Source organism: Melopsittacus undulatus, chromosome 9 (genome assembly GCF_012275295.1).
Source record: "Melopsittacus undulatus isolate bMelUnd1 chromosome 9, bMelUnd1.mat.Z, whole genome shotgun sequence".
Classification (NCBI taxonomy): domain Eukaryota; kingdom Metazoa; phylum Chordata; class Aves; order Psittaciformes; family Psittaculidae; genus Melopsittacus; species Melopsittacus undulatus.
Window position 1 is genome coordinate 3,037,971 of NC_047535.1, and position 22,349 is coordinate 3,060,319.

Genomic DNA, 22,349 nt, shown 5'->3' on the forward strand with positions numbered 1-22,349 from the left:
TCCCAGCGTGGCAGCCAGTGCTCAGGCAAGGCTCTAACCCCCCCCCCCCCCCCCCTAATCTGCTATGCAAGGTGCTGTTGGTGTTTGGTGCCCATGGGGCTGTTGCAGTGGATGCAGAGCGCTCCCAGGCATGGATTTAGTGTGGTCCTCCTGGGATTTGCCCATTTTTCACCACCCAACACAGAGGACATGGGGTTTCACATCCTTCCTCCCCACAGGCAGCTTTCCCCACCACCAAACCCTAAACCTTCCCTGCCACCACCAGAGCCCATTCCCTCTCCTTTGCTCCACATGGAATATTTCCTCCCTCTTTCACAGCCTCTGGTGACCATGGGCATCCCCCATGGACCTTCCCCAGCACAGGAGGTGGATGTTTTGAGACCCAAGGGATGGGGCTCATTTCATTTCCCCTGGCTCTGCCCCCTGCACCTCTCTCAATGTGCATCACACACAGAGCAGGCTCAACCCTCCAGCCCTGCTCATCCATCTACACACCTTAACCAATGGGAAACACAAGGAAAAGCCCATAAGGCAGATGGGAAGAGAGGACTGGATCTGCAGCAGGCTTGTTCTAATGGGAACCATCCTTCACTGCTTAATCAGAAGAAATGGCCATGCACAAACCATCGCTTCTGCCCAGAGGGTGAGATGAGCCCTAATGCAAGCAAATGGATCCAGTGCCCCCACATGCTGTGACTGGTACCCACAGTGATACCCCAGGTGGGTTTGGCAAAGCTTTGGGAAGGTGTGAAGGTGTTTGCATTCAGATGCATGGGGCTGGGGCAGCCCCAAGGCACTTGTGGAAGTGTTTGGGTTGGCAGCAGGGGTTTGTGCCCAAAATGCCCCTCAAATCTTGTCAGGGCTTGGGAGATAGACCCACTGTGGGACTCACAGCGGCCCCAAGGCCATCCCGACTGGAGGAGCCTGTGGTTGTAGCTGTAGGGCCTGGCAGTGCTCATTACTGGGCATTGTGAGTCCTGGGGTCTGTGTAGGGGCAGATCTGAAGCTCCAATGTGACGGAGGTGAAGTTCTGATGTGATGAGAGTGGAGCTCGGATGTGATGTGTGTGAAACATGGCTTCATCTCAGCAGCTGTCAGCTTCCTGCTGGCCTCTGCCTGCGCTGGCAGGGAGGGCTGTGGAACAGAGCATCATTGACCCGCTCCTGAGCCCGGCCTTTGTTTCCAGCACCACCTTCTCCCTAACAAAGCCTGTTTTCTAATACCCCACCAGCTTTCTGCTGTCCTCTGAATGGCGTCTGTGGGAGGCAAGGACAGTGCTCCAGCCCTTCTGCCTGCTCCAATGGCTCCCCTTGTGCCCACCATAGCCAGGCTTGCCCAGAGTTCTGCCTCCAAATTCCCCCATCAGCCTTGCCCCTGTGAGCCCACAAGGAGCCCCAGTCTGGGGGTGCGGGAGGGGTGCCAGAGTGATGGGTGCACTGTGGGAGGTGCAGGGGAGATGCCCAAGTTGTATGGGTGGCAGTGGTGGGATGTAGAGGGAAGCACAGTGGGAGATGCCTGTGAGGATACAGGTGAATGGGGATGGAGAGGATGCAGACAGGGTACCTAGGGGGTCTGTGCCAGGGGCTTACGGGAGGTGGGGGGGGTGGGTTCAGGTTGGCTGCACAGCGGGGGGCAGACCTCGGAGCAGAGCCATGGGATGGCTGAGGGGATGCTGAGGGCTTGCAGAGGGTCTGTCAGGGGGGATGCAGGCGCACAAAGGATGATGAGGGGTAAGGCCAGGTTGGATAAAGCCTTGGGTGATATGGTTTAGTGTGAGGTGTCCCTGCCCATAGCAGGGGGTTGGAACTGGATGATCTTAAGGTCCTTTCCAACCCTAACTGTTCTATGATTCTACTCAGAGGGATGGATGGGGGGATGCAGAGGGCTGTCAGGGGAGCAGTACTGGAGCACACAGTGGGAACGCAGCGGGGTACAAGGGGCTGTCCATGGACATGCAGGAAGGGCTCCGGGGAGCAGCACCGGGGGATGCAGGAGGGTACAGGGGGGGTTGTCCGGGGGCATTCAGGGGTTCACCAGGGACGTGCCAGGAGGTGTCCTCGGAGCCGCACCGGGGGTGCAGGGGGTCCGGGGATCAGCATCGGGCAGGCGGGGGGGGGGGCTGCGGGTGTTGGGGGTGTCCATGTCCCGCCCCGTCCGCCCGTTCCGCCGTGTCTGCCGCCGGGCCGGGCCCTCCCCCCCACCCCGGAGCATCCCCCCGCCCCCCCGGGCTCCGGGGCCGCTTTAAGAGGCGCAGCTCGGCCGCTCCGCCCAGCCCGGCTCCGCGGAGCGCACCATGCCCGCAGCCTCCGGCCCCGGCCCGGGCAGCGCGGCCGCGCCGCCGCCCGCTCTCCTCTGCCTGCTGGCCCTGGCGCTGGCGCTGGCGCTGAGCGGGTGCGGAGCCGCGGCCGAGCCCTCCCGCACCGTCTACACCAACCACTGGGCCGTGCGGGTGCGGGGGGGCCCCGCCGAGGCCGCCCGCGTCGCTGCTGCCTACGGGTACATCAGCCTGGGGCAGGTAAGGGGCAGGTGCTGGGAGCGGGGATGCATTGCGGGGTGTTGGGGGGGGTGTACCGGGGGTCCCGGGGCAGGGAGATGGGCCCCGGTGCCGCCGCAGCCCCGGTTTGCCCCGGGGGTGTCCGGACTAGCCCGGCCCCGGCTCCCACCGCACCGGTCCCGGCTGAACCGGCCGCGGCTCCTCGGGGTGCTCGGGCCCCTCCGACCCCGCTCCCGCAGCGACTGGGATTGCACAAGTTCCTCCCATCCTGGGAAGTTCTATTTGTGGATTTAACAAACTTTGGACTCTCCGGCCCGGGTTTAGGGGAGGGTTTAGGAGCACAGGGAACTTTTGCTTTCAAGCCCCTGCCACACACGGGTGGTTTAAAGGCGACTTTGAGCGTTTCTGTTCCTCTCGGTTGCTTCGTGCTCTCTGTTAACGCCGGCTCCTCGCTGGTGTCCTCGGAGCTTCCTGCCGAGTTATCACCCTGTGCTCAGCGCTTTTCTGGCTGGGTGGCACTGCAGGGTGTCTGCCTGCCCAAGGTGGCTCCTGCACCGTAAATTATAACCTTGCTTTAGATCGCAACCCTCCCTTTAAGTGTAATTAAAGCCAGAGGCTGCTGCGTAAACACACTTTCGGTGGGGGGTTAAAGGCTGAATCGGGACTGCCTCCTGCACCGGTGTCTGTGACCTCCCGTGGGGATCACCCCTCGCATCCCCCCCTCCATCTCCAACCTGTTCTGCCTGACTTGTCCCACCAAGGGGAAAATCACTTGTATTATTCAATGCTTCTACCGCAGGGTTGCATGAATGTGGTTGTGCAACCCAAAGGGCTTTCTGGTGTTTATCCCTCTTCAGCCAGAGGATATCATGATCGAGCTTCCCATTCTCCCGATTTGCATCAGCCTAACGTCAGCTCCTGGTCTGGGGTTTTAGCCGTGTCCCTTCCCTGCTGGAGCATCTGCTTCCCTCCCAGCATCCTGCCTTTCCCTGTGACGCTGGAATCCTTTGGCTCACGGGCACTCTGTGGCCCCTCCGGAGCCCCCATCCCACCCCGCTGAGCCCGTTCCGGGGCAGCCCAGGCTGGAGAGCAAGGGAAATACTTGTGCGGTTGCATCAGGGTGTTCCTGCGGATCCCGGGAGCTCCTGCACCGCTGGGGCTTCCCCAGCTGCTCCCAACGCCCTCCTTCAGCATTCCTGCTCCGCGAGCCCCTCCGGCCTTTCCCATGGGAGCGAGCCCAGGGCCGGACCCTTGGAACCACTTTCCCCGCATGTGTGTGCGCTTATGGGTGATGTCTGCATGGGGCTTATAGGGCTCTGTGTGTGTCCCTCGTTGGGTCCTTTGCTGCTGGGGGTAACGTTATTCCCGGTGGGATGGGCCTGATCCTGCTGGAAAACCCTTCCTGAGGGCATATCCCCCTGCCCTGGGGAGATGTGCGGGTGGAGGAGGAGAGGGGACACAGTCAGGGTGACCCACCGGGTGCCAGGGACCTGGTGCCTGCTCCTGCCTGCCAAAGGCATCGCTGTGCTTTGCACACACAAGCGTCTGCCCCAGTCCGACCTGTCCCTGCTTGTTCCCATGCCCAACCCATGCACCAAGACACTCCAAAACCCTTCCGGGTCACAGCAGTGACATTTCCCTTGGGGAATCATTTACGTCAACTTCCATCGCAGTGATGTGAACAATCGGACAAAGGGAGAAGCTTTTACACCCCCAACTCCTGCTCCTTCCTCCCCATGGGCTGTGCTGGGCAGGCAGGAACAGGCCCCGGCCCAGGGCTGTGCGGTGCTGGTGTCCCAAGCGCTGCCAGCACCGCAGAGCCTGTTCCTATCCTGGGTATGGGGTTTATGTGAGGTTTTCCTTGTGCAGCATCCAGTGCTGTGCACAGGGACAGGGGTTGGGGTGGACTTGGTGGTCATAAAGGGCTTTTCCATCCTGGCTGATGCTATGATTTCAGGAGGGTTTGCAGCAGTCCTCAGCAGTGCCAGCTGCAGGGCAGGAGGGCAGGATTCAGTAGGGCAGGATTCAGTTGGGCAGGATTCAGTTGGATCTGCAATTGGAGCTTTCTTGGATTCCTGTCATTTGGGGGATGCTGGAATGATGGTTCTGGGCTTGGTCCTTGGCCCAGTCTGGTGTGGCCATCTGAGAACAGCATTCCAGAAGGCCCAGTGCCTGGAGCCCTTATCCCCAGTGGGAATGGATGGTGTCCCAAGGAGGGGAGCAGTCATGTCCTTCCCAGCTGGATCCAGCCTCCTGGAGGGCACCAGTGCCAACACTTGTGGGAATGGGATGGATTGGGTGACATCCTGGAGGACTTCCCTGACTGGGGAAGGAAGAAATGGGCTCAGCAATGCCCTGACTGCCCTCGGTGGTGTCCAGCTCTCCTTTGCCATCTCTCATTAGCCACGAACTGGAAGTGCTAATGGCTGTTGGGGCAGGGCTCATCCTGCTGGGTGCTGCTGCATGGGCATCCCTGGGTGCCTCTCCCTGCCCTGGTGGCACCTGGATTTGAGGGGAAAGGGGGATGGGAAAGGAGATTGGGATGTGGCCAAACTCCTTTGGATCATACCACTTAGTGCTGTGGAGAGCTGTCCTTGTTCAGTGATCCCTGTGGCAAGGACCTATGGAGGTCTGGTCCAGCCTCCCCAGTTAACTTTGAGGCTAAATCAGGCTGTACAGGGCCTCAGCTGGGTGAGATCCGAAGCTCTCCAAGGATGGAGATCCCAGCACCTCTCAGGGCCTGTGTGTGTCACCCTCCTTTATATCCAAACAGGGTTTCTCCCCTTGCAGCTCATTGCCTCATCCTTTTGCCATACATCTCCATCTCTAACCACCTGTGTCCTGCTGGGGCCATGAGTAACTCCTTCAGCTTCAAGCTCCTCCCCATTTGGCCAGATGACATTGGCAAGTGAGTGTGTTTTTGGAACATCAACACCCTTGGCATAGTGATGACGGCTTCGCAGGGTGCAAAACGTGTTTGGCATTGCTTTGGCTTGCTCCACGTGCAGCCCAGCTGAGCAGTGCTTCCTCTGCCTCCCATGCAGGAAGGAAGGAAACCTCCTCCTGGTTGTTGAGGTCTGAGTTCAAATTGCCTTGGAATAACCTCAAATTGCCCCTAAAACTTCAGCCCCAAACTGCAAATCAATTGGGGAAATGAGAATGGATCCTTGGGAAGCTCCTGTGGATGCTCTTGTTGTAAGCCAGGAGCCTCAAAACCCAAGGTTCATGGTTGTAAATGCACCTGGGGAGGGAATGAGGGTGCCTGGAGCTGCTTGGTGTGGTCTGGTGGGCTTCATAACTGCAGCTGGGGGCAACCTGGGCTATCTCCTGTGGCTGGAGCTGGGACCATTCACCATGGGCAGTTGGCTCCTGGCTGGTCCGGAGCTGATGGGCATGACCTGGGTGTCAGGAAGGGCCATGGTGCTGCTATGGGCCTCTTGGGTGCTCCATTGGGTTTTCCAGCTTCCCCATCCCTCTGGCCGTGGGGCTGTGGATTCGCTGGTGCTGTATGCAGGGGAAAACCCCACTCCTGGGAGTCTCCAGTGCTCCCATCCCAGCGGTTGCATTGTGAACCCTCCTGACCACAAGGAGAACAAATGATTTCCACTAAAAAAAGGGCATTTTAAAGGTTTTCTCCTTAGAATCCCTGATGTGGAAGGAGGCCTCTGGAGGGCACCAGGCCCAGCCTTGGCTCAGAGCAGAACCCCTTTTCCTTAGCCTCAACATGAGGTTTTCCTTACTTTTCCTTCCATAAATCCAAGTGGATGAAGAACCTGGAGCACTGGGTGCCCAGAGCCTGCTATGGGATCATCACCCTCCCTGTCCTCCTGCTGCTCTGCCTTGCATGGTGATGTTGCATTGATCACAAAAGCCCTGTGCCCTCTCTGATTTCCCTAAAACACGGGGAGGTTGGAGCATCCTCCTTCCCTTTCCAAAGCACAAGTGGATTTGAGGAGTGGGTTTTAAAAGCCAAATGCAGACTGCAATAGGCAAAGTGTAGATGTTAAGGGAAGTGCCCACCTGTGCTGTAATGCAAAGAACAAGGTGGTGATGGGGGAGAGGAAGGGTTTAAATGAGCTTGACTGGAGGCAAATCACAAAAGCTCACACTAATGGCAGTGAAAGGCATGGAAGTCAAAGCAGAACTGATCAGATAGTTCATGCTCATGAGGGGCACATCTCAGGGTATCAAGTGTGATACAATGTGAGTAGTTGTCAGCATCTAGTCCAGACAAACCTGTTTGCTCTCCCCTGTCCCACTGCAGCCAGCCCTGATCTGGCCTTGGGGACATCACCCTGGCTCCTGGGTGTGAGATGGGGCTCATAGCATGGCTGTCCCTGGTCCTCTGAGCCAGGCACAGGGGCTGCTGATGGCTCCTTGCAGCTCCTGCCCATGGGGCAGGGGTTTGGGGGGAGGAAGGAAACCAACCTCAGCTAAAAGGGGTTTTACAGCAGGGACCGATTCGTACGGACATGGTGTGACCTGGGAGCCACACGCAGTGAGTGCAGCTCTTGGGTCCTTCCCACCCCTGTGGCTGTGAATCCCTGTGGAATGCTTTTCATGTGGCTCCTGGCTGAGTTCGCCCTGCTCATTGTGCATCCCTGGACTTGATCTGTGCCTTTGGGATGGAAAAAGAGGAGTTGCAGCATCTCCGGCTGCTGGGATGAGAGGGCTGGAGGCAGTACAGCGCCTGGCACTTGGCAGGATGCTGTTTTCATGCCAATGTTGGACATTTTGGCTCTGTGCAAGCAAAATAAGGGCAAAAACTTGTAACAGAGGAGTGTGGGGCTGCCCTGAGCCAAAGGGAGCCAGTGGGGCTGCCCTTCCTGATGGGAGGGACTCCAGGCTGGGGCATGCCTTGTACATCCCTTGGGAGGGATGGTTGGTTTGCTTGGTGATGATACTGTTTTATTTGACTCCTGCTGTCCCTGGCTCCAGACTATCCATCCAGGCTTCCCTGGAGCATCCCAGTGTTCCGCAGGGATCGCATCCACCTCCCCTTATGGGGATGTTGGTGCTGCTGGGGTGGGGAGAGGCAGGAGGATGAGGCACAGCTGCCCCAGCTCTGCTGCTGAGCTCATCTTGAGCTCATGTTTCTGCTCAGGAGCTGATGAAAGGTGGTTTGCAAAGATGCTTTTAATGGGTGAGAACTCATACAGATGGGTCTGGGGCTCTGTTGTGCCGGTGCAGAGCTGTTTACCATGGTGGTGGTACCAAGTGCCAGCATCCTGCATCCCCTCCCTGAATCCCACTCTGAACAGTGCAGCACAAAGGGATGTTGCCAGCACTGAAATGGGGGTAAACCACAGGAAACCTTAAGTTTTGTTAAAGAAAACCCTCTCTTTTTTGCAGATCGGGAGCTTGGAGGACTATTACCACTTCCACCACAGCAAGACATTCAAGCGCTCGACGCTGAGCAGCCGGGGACCACACAACTTCCTCCGCATGGACCCCAAGGTATGGGGCCGGGCAGCCTGGGGTCCCCCAGCCTCTGTGGGATGGGGGTCCCTGCTTCCCATTGTCTTGGTGTGGGTCAAGGGTGAGCCCCAGCATGTTGTGATGACGTTCTGGAGCTGCAGGCCTGTGCATGCCTGGGGTGACTCACTGGACATGGGGACATCCATGGGTGATGACAAACACTTGCAGTGATTCAACACTAACATCTGCCTGAAAACCAGGAGGAAGGAAAGGAGGAGAAAAGCCTTCCAGGATAGAAAGGCTGTTGCCTGGTCAGGGTGTTGATCCAGTTGCCACAACACTCGCTGCCTCAATGGTTGCTATGTGTGAAATCCTTGGCAATAGCTCTGCATTGCTTTTTCCTAGAGCAAGCATCCGAAGGGATTTTCGGCACAGCTGAATTGACAAAAGTGATGGGGTGGGGGGGAGAAGGCAGGGAGGGACAGGCAGGACTGGGTGAGCTGTGGCTCTGCATTGGCTTTCCCTTCCCAAGCTCCAGCCGGGGCCTGACCCATGGGTAAGGATGCTTACCCATGTAAGGTAAGCAGGGCAGGACAGGGGAAGGGTTCTTGTGTGGGGAGAGGGGGCCACCAATACAGAAGGAACCATTGCAGTGCTGGTGCTTGCACCGGTGCCCGGCCACCCTTGGGGTGCTCCTGTTCACCTTTGGGATGCTGTTTCCCAAGGCATTCCCAACCCACTCAGCACAACCGGTCCCATCTGGGTCTCTCCATACCCACACCAGCCCTGCTGCCCACAGAGCTGCTGGGATGTATTAGCACATCTCTGAGGAGCACACACGGGGCTGGGTCCCCATGGGGGAAACAACAGTGAGGGGACTGTGGGTGCCCTGGAATCCTGCTGGGCTCTCATTCAAGCTCTTTGCCCTTGGGGAGGTGCAGGCATCCCAGCAAGGGAGGAATTGAACTCGATGGCTCCATTTAAATGAGTCTATTTGTAATGCAAACCCTATCAATTGCCTTTTAGTCTTATTAACATTTACCTTGCCTTGCTCTATGGACTGCAAGCCATTAACTCTTGTTCTCTTAATCCTTGTTTATCACTTGGAGTTCAGGACCTTTTGGCATTCATTTCACATGGGAGAGGGACAGGGACATTTGCAGATCCTTTCGGAGGTGTCTTGGTATTCGAATTGCACCGGCTTAGCCTGTGCAATGCAGGAAAACTTCACCTCGAGGCATGAAACAGAACTGGAATAGTGCAAATTGAAACAAATCTTGCAGAAATCCGTCAGAATCAGCAAATCCAATGGTTTGCAGATGTTGGGTGGTTCGTGCCTTCCAGGGGCTATTGTTTCCAGTGTGTTGTTTCCAGCCTGCTCTGCCATGGGGGCTCACAGGGTCCAGCAGCAGGACCATGGGCAAGCCCCGCATCCCAAGGGTGCGGGTGGCTGGGGAAAGGGAGACCAGTGAACACGGGGCAGCATCCAGGGCTCTGGTCCTTGTGGGACCACTCTGCTCTTGCTCCAAGGGACCCCATGGCTGGGGGCTGCTCTGTTTGCGGCTGATGTGAGCCAAGTGATGGAAAGGGAGGAAGGATGTGGCAAATGCAGCCATGTGGGGAGCACTGGGGTAGGGAGAGGGGTCATGTCCTCTTATGGGTTCTACTTGCAGCTCTCATCCATGTAAACTTTCCTGGCTCCATGGGATGCTCCTGTTGGTCCTTGGCTTGAGCTGCAGCATCTGCTCCTGATCTATGGAAGGATTTGGGTTGGAAGGGACCTCAAAGCCAAGTTCCAATGTGGCCTTGAACACTGCCAGGGATGGGGCAGCCACAGCTTCTCTGGGCACCCTGTGCCAGTGCCTCAGCACCCTCACAGGGAAGAGCTTCTGCCTAAGAGCTCAGCTCAGTCTCCCTCTTAATCCTACCTCCTTCATCCCCATTGAGGGTGCCTCTGGCCAAGCACTGGAGCACAATGAACCCAACCCAGCTTATTTCTGCTGTGCTTTATGGCCAACCCATGCTGGAGTCATCCTGTTTGTCCTGGATCCCTGCTTTTATTCTTGCACATCCACTGGAATAAATGCAGCTATTACTTTCCTGAGGCTGCACAAGGAGCTGCATCCTCCCCTGTGCTGGCTTCATGTTTGATGGAGCTACCCTGGAGCTCCCTTACCCCAAAGCAAGGGGGAGCATCCAAAGCTGCCCCTCTGTTTCCAGCAAGGCCAAGGGGTTCTGCTTGGTGATGCCTCCTCACAGGGTCCTTTGGTACTGCTCACTGAGGCCTTGTTATTGCTAAGTGAGGTTGGAGCAGGGAGTTCTGAGCTTTTCCCTCCCTGGATGGGTAATGGAAGCCGATCCCAGTCTCCCAAGCTCCAGGAGCTGTTGCAGGGATGCCTCAGGCTCCTTCCTGCTCACCCTTTGTCTCCACACCCCAACCACATGGATTTAGCAAATCCCCCTTGAAATCACTGCTATTGAAATGCTGATTTCTGTGTCCACACAAGAATCCTGAACCTGGCAGCGCTGGGATCCATCAGGAGCCTGCTGAAGATGAAGGTGTCTCCATGAAGCAGCACAGCCCCTGGCAAAGCCCTGTGCAATCCCATACTGATCCCTGCATCCAGCAAAGCCGCAGGGAAAGGCGATAGCTGCGGCTTGGCCAGCAGGACCCATGGTACCACTGCCAAGGAGAGCTGCTTTAAGGAGAGAAGCTGGGTATTTGGGCCACATCCTCTGTTGAATGTTTGGGGTATTTTTAACCAGACCATGAAGTTGTATTTTTGCTTCCAGTGCCTGAATTCCTCCCTGTAAAGCAGAGCAGCGTGCTGCTGGCAGTGCAGGCAGCCTGGAACCTCATTTTCCTAGGAAATAGATATATTCCTTCCTTTCAGTGTTTGTTGGGTGGTTTTATTGCTTTAAAAATGTGTTTAAATCCCAGGCTCCAGGCTGGAAGCTGTCGGCTTCCTGATAGGCACAAGCTCCCCATCCACCTCCATCCGAGCAGCAAGCCATAAACCGCGCAAGAGGAAGGTGGTTTTACACAAACCAGCCCAACAAAAACTTGCATTTTGGAGTTTTATTCTTTTCCTTATGAATTCCTGCTCGCAGGAATAGAAAAGTCCCCACAAGCAGCTCTGCTGTTCCCAAAAGAGACTGAGATGCTGGGTAGAAAGCGCCTGGGGAGGAGGGATGTGCTGCAGAGCCATCCCGGCTCATTGCCCAGTGCTTCCTTCTCCCTCCACTATAAGGATGTGTAAGGATTTGGTCTATGAATTAGGTTTATAACCTGGTTTTGGGAGGCCTGGGTTTCATCTCCATCCTGAAGGCAGGACAGTGGGCAATGATTGGCCTGGGGGGGGGAATGCTCACCAAGGACAGGATGTGGTTGCTCCTGAGCTGGCACTGTAGGCAGCTCCCAGCCAAACAAACACTGGTGTTTCCCAATCCTGGCCTTTTCCGGCTCATTTCCCATTTGATGTCTTTGTGTGTCATGCCCCACTGCAATGCAAACACATGTCAGAGTGGTCAGCCCCAAGGTTACCTCGTCCTCAGCTGGTGCCAGAAATGCCTCTCTGGAGCTGGCCACATCCCTTAGGAGCTGCCACAGCCTGTGGTCATCCCATGGATTTGGGAAGCATGGGTTGTGCTTGGGTAAAGCTCCCCCACTTACATTGCTCCATCAGGAGGAGCCTGAAGGATGAGCAGCCCTGGAGCTGAGCAGTGAAGTGTTGGGGCTGAGCTGCTCCTGGTGCCTCCTGGCCGGGGGGGAAGGATCAGCCCCAAAACCAAGCCAAGCACCCGAGTCTTCTCCAGCACTTTGAGTAACCACTGAAGCATGTGGCTTGTCTCCATTGGGACTTCAGTGTGTGCTTCAGAGCTCTGTTAAGCCAGGGTGGGGGTTCAGGCATGTGCTTGGAGGGGACATTGTTTATGCTCAGGGTTTTGCTGCACTGGGAGAGGAATCTGATCCCTGGCTCGGAGGCCACAGAGAGCTGGACTTGCCCTGTCCATCTCCCATCCATCCTTTCTGTCCCGAAAGGAGCTGCTATCTCTGCAACCAACCCTGGCCAAGGAGACGGGGGTTTGCTGGAGCATGGGGTGATGCTGGGATGGGTCCAGGCTGTGATTTGTGCTGCTCCTGCATCCCTCATCCCATTTCAGTGCTGATGCTGACCCACATCTCTGCTCGCAGGTGGACTGGCTGCAGCAGCAGGAGGTGAAGCGGCGGGTGAAGAGGCAGGTCCGAGGCGAGCCGCATGCCTTGCCCTTCAATGACCCAGTGTGGCCCAACATGTGGTACCTGGTGGGTATCAATCTTCACTGAAACAGCCTAATATCAGCAAATGTGCTTGGCAGCAGGGTTTTGAAATGGTAAATTAATACATGGAGGAGTCCGGTTTGAAGGGCTTCACCATCATTAGCAGCCCCATGCTATGATGTGCACAGCAGAGGCTCAGGAGCCCAAGAGCTGCAATCGTGGATGTGCAATATCATTTTTCTCCTGCCTGCTTCATCGATCTGTGTTTGATGGGGAAATTCATTTAAAAATGAAGCACAGAAAGGAAACGAGCACTTCAGAACCAAAGAGCCCACGGTCTGGGAAATGGGAGAGGAAAACAATAATAGGGAGATAGCATTGCCTGGATTAACGGCTGCCGGATGGCTTTGAGCAGTGGAGTAAAGTTGCAACAAATCTACAAGTTATATGGCAGGGGATGGGATGTAAATGTACTTTCTGGTTGATTAAATGGGCTCCCAGCCCGGCTGCTGGCTGATGGGCAGACCCAGGGCCGCAGCCCTCCTGCAGCTGTGTTTTCCCCCTGCAGCACTGCAGTGACAAAGGCAGCCGCTGCCGGTCGGAGATGAACATCCTGGCAGCCTGGCAGAGGGGCTACACCGGCAAGAACGTGGTGATCACCATCCTGGACGACGGCATAGAGAGGAACCACCCCGACCTCCTGCAGAACTATGTGAGCTGGGGTGCATGGGCCGGGGGTGCAGTGAACTGATCTATGGAGCAGTGATGTGTATAAACACAGCTCATTCCGTGCACTGGCAGATGGGGAGGAAAGGGATTTTAGAACATGCACAAGATGTTTTTAAGTAGGAAATGAGGTTTTTAGACAAGGTTTGGGGAAACTCCCTTTGCAGCTGCCTGGGAAGCAGCCTCCTCCCTCCGGCTCGCCAAGGCAGAGCCAAAAACACACGTGAATCTGCTCAGCCCCAGCTCAAATGGATGTGGGGGGGTGTGGAGTGGTCTGGGACCCAGCAGGGTTTGGGGTTTGGAGGGGCTGTTCCTCAGGTAATGGGATGTTTCCCCTGGGGGACACTCAGGGCTGCAGCCCAAAGTTATTTGTCCTGAGTAACTAAGAGGGAAATGGCTTTTTCTGCCCTGCTCAGTTCTATTGCCACCCCACTGGCTATGGCAGAAGCAGGACTGTGGTGATGCTGAGACCACTTTGTCCCATGTTGTGTTGTAAGTCAAATCTAATGGTGACAACGTGTTTTCAGGACCCTCTTGCAAGCTATGATGTCAATGGGAATGACCACGACCCAACTCCACGCTACGATGCCAGCAATGAGAATAAGTATGTGATGCTACTTGCCATGGAGCTGGTGTCTGCATGGATGGGGTGTGCTCGGGTCCCCGGGGCTAGGTGTCCCTAATGGGGTGTCTTCCAGGTCCATGGCCTTGCCCCATCCCCAGCACTGCAGAGGATGCTGCGTTATGGGCTTTGCAGTCATTGCATTTAATGGGAATCCAGCCCATGGCAACCACACCAACTGCTAAGGAACCCCATAGCCACTGAATGACAGCACCAGGGGGGGTCCTTGCTGTGGGCAGGGGTTAAACCATTGAGTTGGGTTGGGTGGCAAATGTCAAAGCTGGGATGCACTCCCTGGGCTTCAGTTAAAGCCGGATGGGCACCTGGTGGGAATACAAAGAGCAAATCACATCTAGGTGTGAAAAGCAAACAGCAAATCGCTTCCTGTGTTAGTTTCCTCCATCCCTAACCCTTGGTTTTGGATGGGGGTTTTCAGCTCTTGGGGCACTTTATTCCTGCTCCAACCATTGGGCTGGATGGGGGGTGTCTGGAGGGACCCCTTGCCATGGGACATCAGCTCATGGGGTTTCTCATTGCAGACATGGCACTCGCTGTGCAGGGGAGGTGGCAGCAGCAGCAAACAACTCCTACTGCATCGTGGGCATCGCCTACAACGCGCGCATCGGAGGTGAGGCTGGCGCCTGCCCACAGCTCCCCTGCCCTTCACTGTCCCTCCTGATGGACCACGGCCACCCTGGCTATGCCAATGGGAGGGTGGTGGGATGCTGTTCCCCCAAGCATCACCAGGAGAGAGTCCTCTTGGTGCCCTGGATGCAGGAGCTCCAGGGGGACTGGGGGAGGATGGGTGATGTGGGATGCAGGAGACCTCAGCTTGGTGTGTTCCGGGGTGGAAACCCTCTGCTTGGGTTGCATCCTTGCCGTTAGGATGCACATGGATTGAGGATGTGGTGGTTTCACCCCACAAGTCCATGGCTGCTCTGGGGAGGGTTGTCTTTGGGGTGGCCTCATTTGCTATGGTTGGTGGTGCTGGTTTAGCTTCAGAGCTGGAATTGGTTGTTTGGGAGGTTATATGTGTGTGGATGAGCTGCTCAGATAGGGGGGTCTGGGGGAACCCCAAAACACCTTTATGGGAAAACCAAGGAGATGTGGGGCTGGAGCTGTGTGCAATAGGGGGACCTTTCATGGTCCCTCAAATAACATGATGCTTGGGAAGCAAATGAATGTTTATGACCAAACTGGATGGCAATTAGCACCATCAGAGCTTATCTGCATTAGCCCAGCTGTTTTGGAAGCTGGTTTGAGCTGGTGCAGCACCCACCAGGGAGATGGGGGTGTTGGGTTGGGAGTGCTGTGTCCCATCATATAGGGTACAAATGCCTGGAGCTGGGTCATCCCTGGGGGCTTTAGCTCCATCCCAGGCATGGTTGGAATAGGAGAGGGGCTTTTACTGCAACCTCTGCCACCACCCATCCCAGTGCTGGGAGAAGTCTCTGTTGGGAACATGGACTGCAATGCACATGGGAGGATTTGGGGCTCAATTCCTTCTCTTGGCTTTATTAGGGTTGTGTCTGCACAGGAGCAATGCACAAAGGGGGTCCTGCTCCTGGCCAAGCACCTTCAGCAGTTCCCTGTGCTGGGAAAATCCCCATAGGGAAGAAATAACTCCAGAGGGGATGATGGGGGAATGGTAGGGGCTATAAATGCTGTGGCACAGCATCCCATCCCATCCCACAGCATCCCATCCCACCGCATCCCATCCCATCCCATCCATCTCTATGTAGGATGGCCCCAAGCAGCAGCAGAGCAAGGCAAAGCTCTCACAGGGTTTAAGGCAGATCACATCCTGCAGGATCAGACCATTGCCTTCATGCTCCTTTTGAAGCCCATTTCCCTGCAGCAGCCCTGGAGATGAGCATCACTTGTTGGCTTTATAACGACTTATGGGTCTTGTTTTAATCTGCTTCCTTTAACGAGTGCTTGGGGGTGCACTGGGGGGTGCTGAGCAAGACAAGGCACAGGGCACAGGGCTTCCCACAGCGTGAGCAGGCAGAGGGGAAGAATAACATCTGTAGCCGTTATCAAGCCTGGGATCATAGAGGAAAACACACTATAGCTGCAGAGAGAGTGATTTTAGATGGATAACACAAATAAAGCAGCGATTAATGAGCACTACGTGTTGAGGAAGCCTATTTGTCACCCTCTGAGAGCTACCACCTCATTTCACTGCCTGCTCTTCAGCGCTCTTGCATTGCTTTTCATTTGCTCCGGGCAAAATACATTGCTGCTCAGGAAACAGAGAGGGCCATTCCTCCTCCTCCTCCTCCTTCTCCTCCTCCTCCTCCTCCTCCTCATTTCCCCTCTCCTTAAATGCTTGCTTTAGAGGCTGCTCTTGCTCCCTGCGTGGCAAAGAGCTCAGTTGTTCTGCAGCATCCTTCCCTACTCCCTCCTGTGCTCCCATTGTTTAACAGGGGGGTTCCAACACCATGGGGGGTTGTCTATGGGCTGGCTTTGGCTTGGCTTTGGGTTCATTTTGGGTTACCTTGGATTGACTTTGAGCTAGATTTGGGCTGGCTTTGGGTTGGCGTTGGGCTGACTTTGGGCACCTTTAGGTTGACTATGACTTGACTTTGGGCTAACTTTGGGTTGACTTTAGGCTGTTTTGGGCTGACTTTGCACTGATTTTGGGTTGACTTCAAGTTAACTTTGGGCTGACTTTAAACTGACTTTGGGCTTGCTGGTGAGTTTAGCAAGCATGACAGACCATCCCTGAGCTGGGTTTGCTTGCTGTGCCACAGCCAAGTGTGGCTCAGACCCCAGGCTCAGCTCCTCAGCCCTTCTCCTCATCTTTCCACGTTAACATGACAAAGGGAGGAAGTTTCTTGGGAGCTGCTCTGCTCCCTGGTTATGTATTTCTGAGCTTGTTTTTGGCTGGTAGGGGACAGGGTCGGAAGGAGATGTTTGAGTTGACTGGTGTCCAGAGCACAGCTGCAGCTGGAATGACATCTGCCTGCATTTGTTTGCTTTGAGAGGAGTACATGTGGAAGGGGAAATGCATTTTGATGAACTGGACTCTCCCTGGCTGCAAAGGGCAATGCTGAAACTTCCAGCATCCCTTTTCCTGGAAGAGCTGGGTTTGGGCAGCCTTTTGGGGTACCTGGCACCTTCTGTCTGCTGTATGGAGGGGGAAATGCGGTAGGGAAAGGGTGATGGGGAGTGCAGGAGGTTGTAACCCCCCTATTGCAGCAGTTGGGGTGTGCAGGTGTGGTTATCCCAGGTGGCATCGTCGATCTGCCATGGGTTGGGGTCCTGGATGTGATTTTGGCTGTGTAAGCTTCAGTCTGGGGCTCCTGTAGCGCTTCTCCCCTTCCTGGGCTCCACTGGCATCACTGGGGCAGTGATGGGGTTCAGGGATGTTTACAGTCATGTTCACAGTCATTCCCACTCCCGGGAAGCACCTTCATCCCGATGTGCCTGAAGCTGGGTGGCTCTGAGCACTAGGAAACACTGTTATCTTCCAGGTAGAGAAATGAGTTAGCTCATTTAAAGCAGGGGGGAAAGGGTTTTAGTGGGTGGATTTTGCTGCTGGGGAGCTCAGCACTGTTCCCACCACCCAATTCCCACTGATGGAGGGAAGTGGATTTGATCCCTCCCTCCCCATCCCTTGCCATAAGCCAGCAGCATGGAAAACCATCCAGAATAGCTCCCCAGCATCCCACTGCCGGGCTCATCAGTGTGCAGGGACAGGGGTTGAAGCGATTCCAGGCTCGCCTGAGCCATGCTGCCGTTAACAAAGCCCTTTGATTGCAATCCTCGCACTTTCATCCAAGCCATTAAGCCCTAATGTCTGATGTTTTTGTGCTTTTAGGCATTCGTATGTTAGATGGCGATGTAACAGATGTTGTTGAAGCGAAGTCGCTTGGCATCAGACCCGATTACATTGACATTTACAGCGCGAGCTGGGGGCCAGATGATGATGGGAAGACAGTTGATGGACCTGGTCTATTGGCCAAACAGGCTTTTGAGCATGGCATTAAAAAGGTGTGGATCCCGCAGCGCACAGACGCGCTCGCCCTCTTTCCCCTTCCCCATGGGGAATAACACGTGCCTTGGCCATGGCTGGCCTGGGGTCTGGCTTGGGGCCCCCCGAGCTGATGCTAGGGCTGGGGTGGGGGGGATGCGAATCATCCTGATGTTCCCTTTGCTTTCCCTGGCTCCGGTGGATTGTATGGATGAGGGTGGTTGTGGGAGGTTGAGTTGAGGGCCCCCAGGTTGAGTTGTGAGGCTCTGCCGGGCTGAGAAACCCAAAGTGGGGTTTGGGGTGGGGGGAGAGGGTGATTTTGCACCTTGAAATGTGCACCTGGGTGCTGGCATGAGGATGCTGGCATCTCCATCTCCCATCCTTCACCCTCCCCAGGCTGCCTGTGTCTGCTCCCAGGGTCTCCATCACACCAAGCCTTTCCCTGGTTTTCCACCCAGAACGAGTCATGACTGGGGGGACATGGGGGTCCCATCACAGGGACACAGGAGGAATTCAGGTAGTTGTCCCTCAAGCCCTCCAGCGAGAGGCTTCAGCCGCTGTGATGGGAGCTGTCAGTCCCCACTGGGGATGCTCCAACCTTCCCACCCCTCTTCTCTTTTTGGGTGCGTTAAAAAATGCTCAATATTGGCTAAAACCATTGGGAAAAGTCCTTTCTTGGCAGCCCAGTGGGTGCTGTGGGTAAGCGTTGGAGCAGCTCAGGGCTCTGCAATGGGTGTCCCCAGTGATACTGGGGTTCAGGCTGTGCTTTGAGCCCCCCTTTTCCCTCCTTGCCTCCCTCCTGCCCCTGCTGCCTCTTCTCGGGCTGGGCAATGCAGCCTGCGTGTTATCTATAAATAGGGTGGAGTGGTTTTCCCACTATTTACTTGATTTCCTGCCGGGGCGGTGAGGCCGAGGTTCCCATTGAAGTGCCTTGAGTTCACGCCGTGTAAATATGGGGAAAAAAGCTGCTTTTTAAACCTTATTTTTCCATGTGGGAGCAAATGAGAGGCAGTGGGGTCCTGGCCCAGCACGGCCCTACTGCTCTGGGATGCTTGCTTCTGTCTCCCAAGGGGTATCCGGCTCTGTCCCCCCATTGCCACCCGTGTTTGTGGTACCCACTATTCCTCATGCACAGATCCTAACTGCCAGCTTCTCCTTAAATGATGAGAGGAGCTGCAGGCAGATGTTTAGCAGCCACCTTTAGCCCATGCAAACGGCTCTAAGCAAGTTATAAATCCTTAAAATTGAGTTTTTAATGGAAACATTAAAATAACCTTTATCTATTAGCAATAGGCTTGCGCTGGGGTAATTCATCTTCTTGTTTCTCGCTCCTCCAGCCACACCTTATTAGTTCCTGAGCTAACGAGGGGATATTTATCCTGGGCTCTCATGGAATGCCGTTGGGCAAACACCAAAGCCCTGCTGCAGAAGCAGGGAGATGCTGTGCATCCTGCATCCGACTGATGTGCTGCTGGGTGAGCAGGATCAGCCCCAGCCTTGGACAGGGAGGGATTCAGTGGTTTAAATGATGCCCAGATCCAGGTTTTATAGCAGCCAGGAGCCCTTCACTAGGAAGGTGGCAGATGAAGAAGTTGGATGTCTGGGATCTGCTTGTGGGAATATTGATAATCATTTGGGAGGAAAGGGTGATCTTCTGCAGTCCAAGGGGGTTGTATGTAATGTGTGGTGAGCTCTTGCTCCACTGGGAAGTGCTACCATGTGTTGGGTGTGCATTGCTGTAGTGTCATTTATGTGCCTGTCTGTGTCCTCGTGCAACACTGCTGGCTCTGAACACACTTCCCTCCAGTGCAGCCCTGCCTGGGCATCATGGGGAAGCAGGTTTGGACTGGGATCAAGCAGCCTTGGCATCTGCGGCTGCAATGCTCTGGGTGTGGGATGTAAGCGAGGTCTGGGCTCTGTGTCTGATCCCAATTGAAATCACTGCTATGTCTCTGCCCACCTTCAGCAACCGGTGCCTAGTTTTATTCCTCCAGGTAGTGAATTAGGAAAGCCTGTGCTGGATGCAGCTGGGGTCATCCTTGGAGATGGGTGGATTTTAGTAGCGTAGAGCTGGACAACCCCTGCTGTGCCGAGCACTGGGTTGGGATACTGCTGCCTCCGAGGTCCAGGAAAGCCTGGAAAGCAGCCTGGAGGTGCCAGCAGCAGGCTTGGTGACAGGCGAGCTGGGTCGAGCTCTGTGTGATGTGGGGCAGGGCAGTGGTTCCTGTTGCCATTGCAGTTCTCCTTGCAGAGCTCAGACAGCTCTACTGACCTCGGGGAGGGAAACACCCTCCCAGCTGGGCTGGGAGGCAGCCCTGATAATGAAAGCTTCCATAAAGTGAGGGAAGAGCCTGACTTAGCCCCTGTGTCCAGGGGCAGGCTCAGTTCAGAGCCTCTGCTCCAGGAGGAGGGTGAGACAGGCAATAAACCATCCCTCTCCCCTCCGGTGCTTGACCCCCCCAGTACATCCCAGTGGATTCCTGCCATGCAAAGCTGCTCTTTTCCCTTTCTTCCCCCTTGTTTGTGCTGAGGAAGCCACCGCAGAGCAGTGGGAGGGAGATAAACACCAGATCTGCCCAGGCTAGCGCCCAAATCCCTCCGTGGCAGCAGTAGCCATGGGGAGGATGGGGCTGCTCCATGACGGATGCTTCCATCCCCTGCCAAGCCCTGCAGCACCATTCCCTCCCCGGAGATCCCTGCCTTACAGGGCATGGAAGCAAACCAGCCTCTTCATTTCCTGCCCCAAACTCCTTCAGGTCACCAAAAATCCTTCCTTGGGACCATGAATCCCAATGGAGCCGCATTATTCCTGGGTGTCCCACAGTGGTTTGGATGGAGGGGTGAGTGGGGTTCACCCCACCACTGTTGGCTTCACATGGGGCCCCTTGTTGGCAGTGTGGCTGGTGCTGCCGGGCGGGATTTTCCCTCTGCTCCGGGGAGGTCTGGGTGCCTCCTGCCCCCCCCCACTTCCCGGTGGGATGCTGCAGCTGTAGCCGGTGGGGACGGCTCCATCTGATGTTCCTGCCAAGTGATGGGGAGGGGAAAAGAGGCTGGGAATTAAAGAGAGGAAAACAAAAGGAACCTAAAAGTGAGGCTGGGGGAAGGTTTCTGGTGGGTTAGATGGGTTCATAAGGGGTTTGTGGGCTTGGGGCAAGGGAGATGTGGGGTTTGGGGGTACCCCTGCCAGTTCCTCTCACAGGGTGATCCCATGTATCCCATGCTGTGTGTTACCATCGGGTCCAGGGGATGTTTTCCCCCAGGAAAACCTATAGATGTCAAAACCCCCATTACTAGAGGCTCTCCCATCCTCACAGGGAGTCACTGGCTGTCAAACTGGGGCTGGGCAAGCCGAGGGGCACATCTGTGGGACCTGCTCCAGGTGGCTGAGCACTGGGCAGGATGGGACCCGTCCTTCCACTGTAACCAAACCCCATGTCCAGACCCCAAAGTCAGGCTTACCAACAGCATCCCAATGCTGGAGGGGCTGCCCCCAATCCCCCATGCCACAATGACCTCTCCTCCTGCACAAACCCCTCCTCTCACATCTGTCCCCTCTCTCCTTGCAGGGCCGCAGGGGATTGGGGTCCATCTTTGTCTGGGCATCTGGGAATGGTGGCAGAGAGGGCGATTACTGCTCCTGTGATGGCTACACCAACAGCATCTACACCATCTCCATCAGCAGCACCACCGAGAACGGCTACAAGCCCTGGTACCTGGAGGAGTGTGCTTCCACCCTGGCCACCACCTACAGCAGTGGGGCTTTCTATGAGCGGAAAATAGTGAGTTTCATCCCAATGTTCAACATTCCCTGGATGTTTTCTGCGTGGCTGGGCTGGATGATGGCTCGTTGGAAGAGCTCTTAGACCTGCAGTGGGTTTTGCTTGTGTTTCTTTATGGGGGGTCTGATATTGCTGTGGTCCCTGGGAAGTGATAGGGGATGTGGTTGGGGGATGTTGTCCATGGGAAAGGGGTGAAAGGACTGGAGGTTTGTGAGAATACCCATGCAAATATCAACCTGTTCCCCAAAGTACTTGGTCACTGTTCTTTGCTTTCAATAAATAAGGGAATTTTGAGGTTTTTTTAGTCTGAGAGAGCAAAAAGAGTGAGGATGGAGGTGTTTTGGCAGGGATGTGGAAGCCCCAGACAGGGAACAGAGAATGTTTGGAGCCCAGGAATTCCCTTGAAAGCATCTGCATGTGTGGATCAGTCTGTTTTCCCTGCTGCCCAGCCTATGTTTGCTCTGTCCCAACACATGCTGTGGTCTCCTCACAGCAAGGCCTTTCGCTGCTGGCATTCCAGTGCATCACCTGTACCTCAGGCTATAAAACATCAGCCACCAGCACAGCACCAAAACCAAACTGGGCGGAATTTTCCACCCAAATAAGGTTTTTGGCAAAAAAAAGTGGATTTTTTTCCAGGTAAATTGTTTCGTTTGTGCCCCATAAAGATTCATTTTCAGCCAGAAAACCAAGGACCATTTATATGGTGCTCGGGAGCATTTGCATGGCTGAGGCCAGCACCAATCCAGTGCTGCTGAAGCACTGATGGGCAATAAAGCACCGTCCAGGGGTACCTTGCGGAGAAGATGGGGGCTTCTCCGTCCTTCAGGAATCACCAGGTTAACTCCAAACCCAGGAGCCTTTAGCAAAGGTAACCGATGGAGCATCTCTTTGCCCACCTCCTCCCTCAGAGCCTTTGGTACCCGAGCATCAAGCTCTGTCCTGAAATGAAAGCTGGAAATGGCTTTTTTCCCCCTTTTTCTTCCCATGCAAATGGAAATCCTTGCAGAACAGCAGGAGATGGAGCTTTGGGGTAACTGGTAATAAAGTAATACTAAAGTAATAAGGCC

At 55.3% G+C, this 22,349-nt stretch overlaps 1 protein-coding gene across 1 annotated transcript in view; it reads left to right on the forward strand.

Moving 5' to 3' along the window:
• Positions 1-2,293: 2,293 nt before the first annotated feature.
• Positions 2,294-22,349, forward strand: part of PCSK6 (proprotein convertase subtilisin/kexin type 6) — a 34,301-nt gene continuing 14,245 nt past the window's right edge. The window contains exons 1-8 of the mRNA XM_034066033.1: positions 2,294-2,515; positions 7,847-7,951; positions 12,108-12,218; positions 12,742-12,885; positions 13,427-13,503; positions 14,061-14,149; positions 17,348-17,520; positions 21,067-21,279. Coding sequence (XP_033921924.1) covers positions 2,294-2,515; positions 7,847-7,951; positions 12,108-12,218; positions 12,742-12,885; positions 13,427-13,503; positions 14,061-14,149; positions 17,348-17,520; positions 21,067-21,279 — 1,134 coding nt within the window. The remainder of the gene's footprint in view (positions 2,516-7,846; positions 7,952-12,107; positions 12,219-12,741; positions 12,886-13,426; positions 13,504-14,060; positions 14,150-17,347; positions 17,521-21,066; positions 21,280-22,349) is intronic.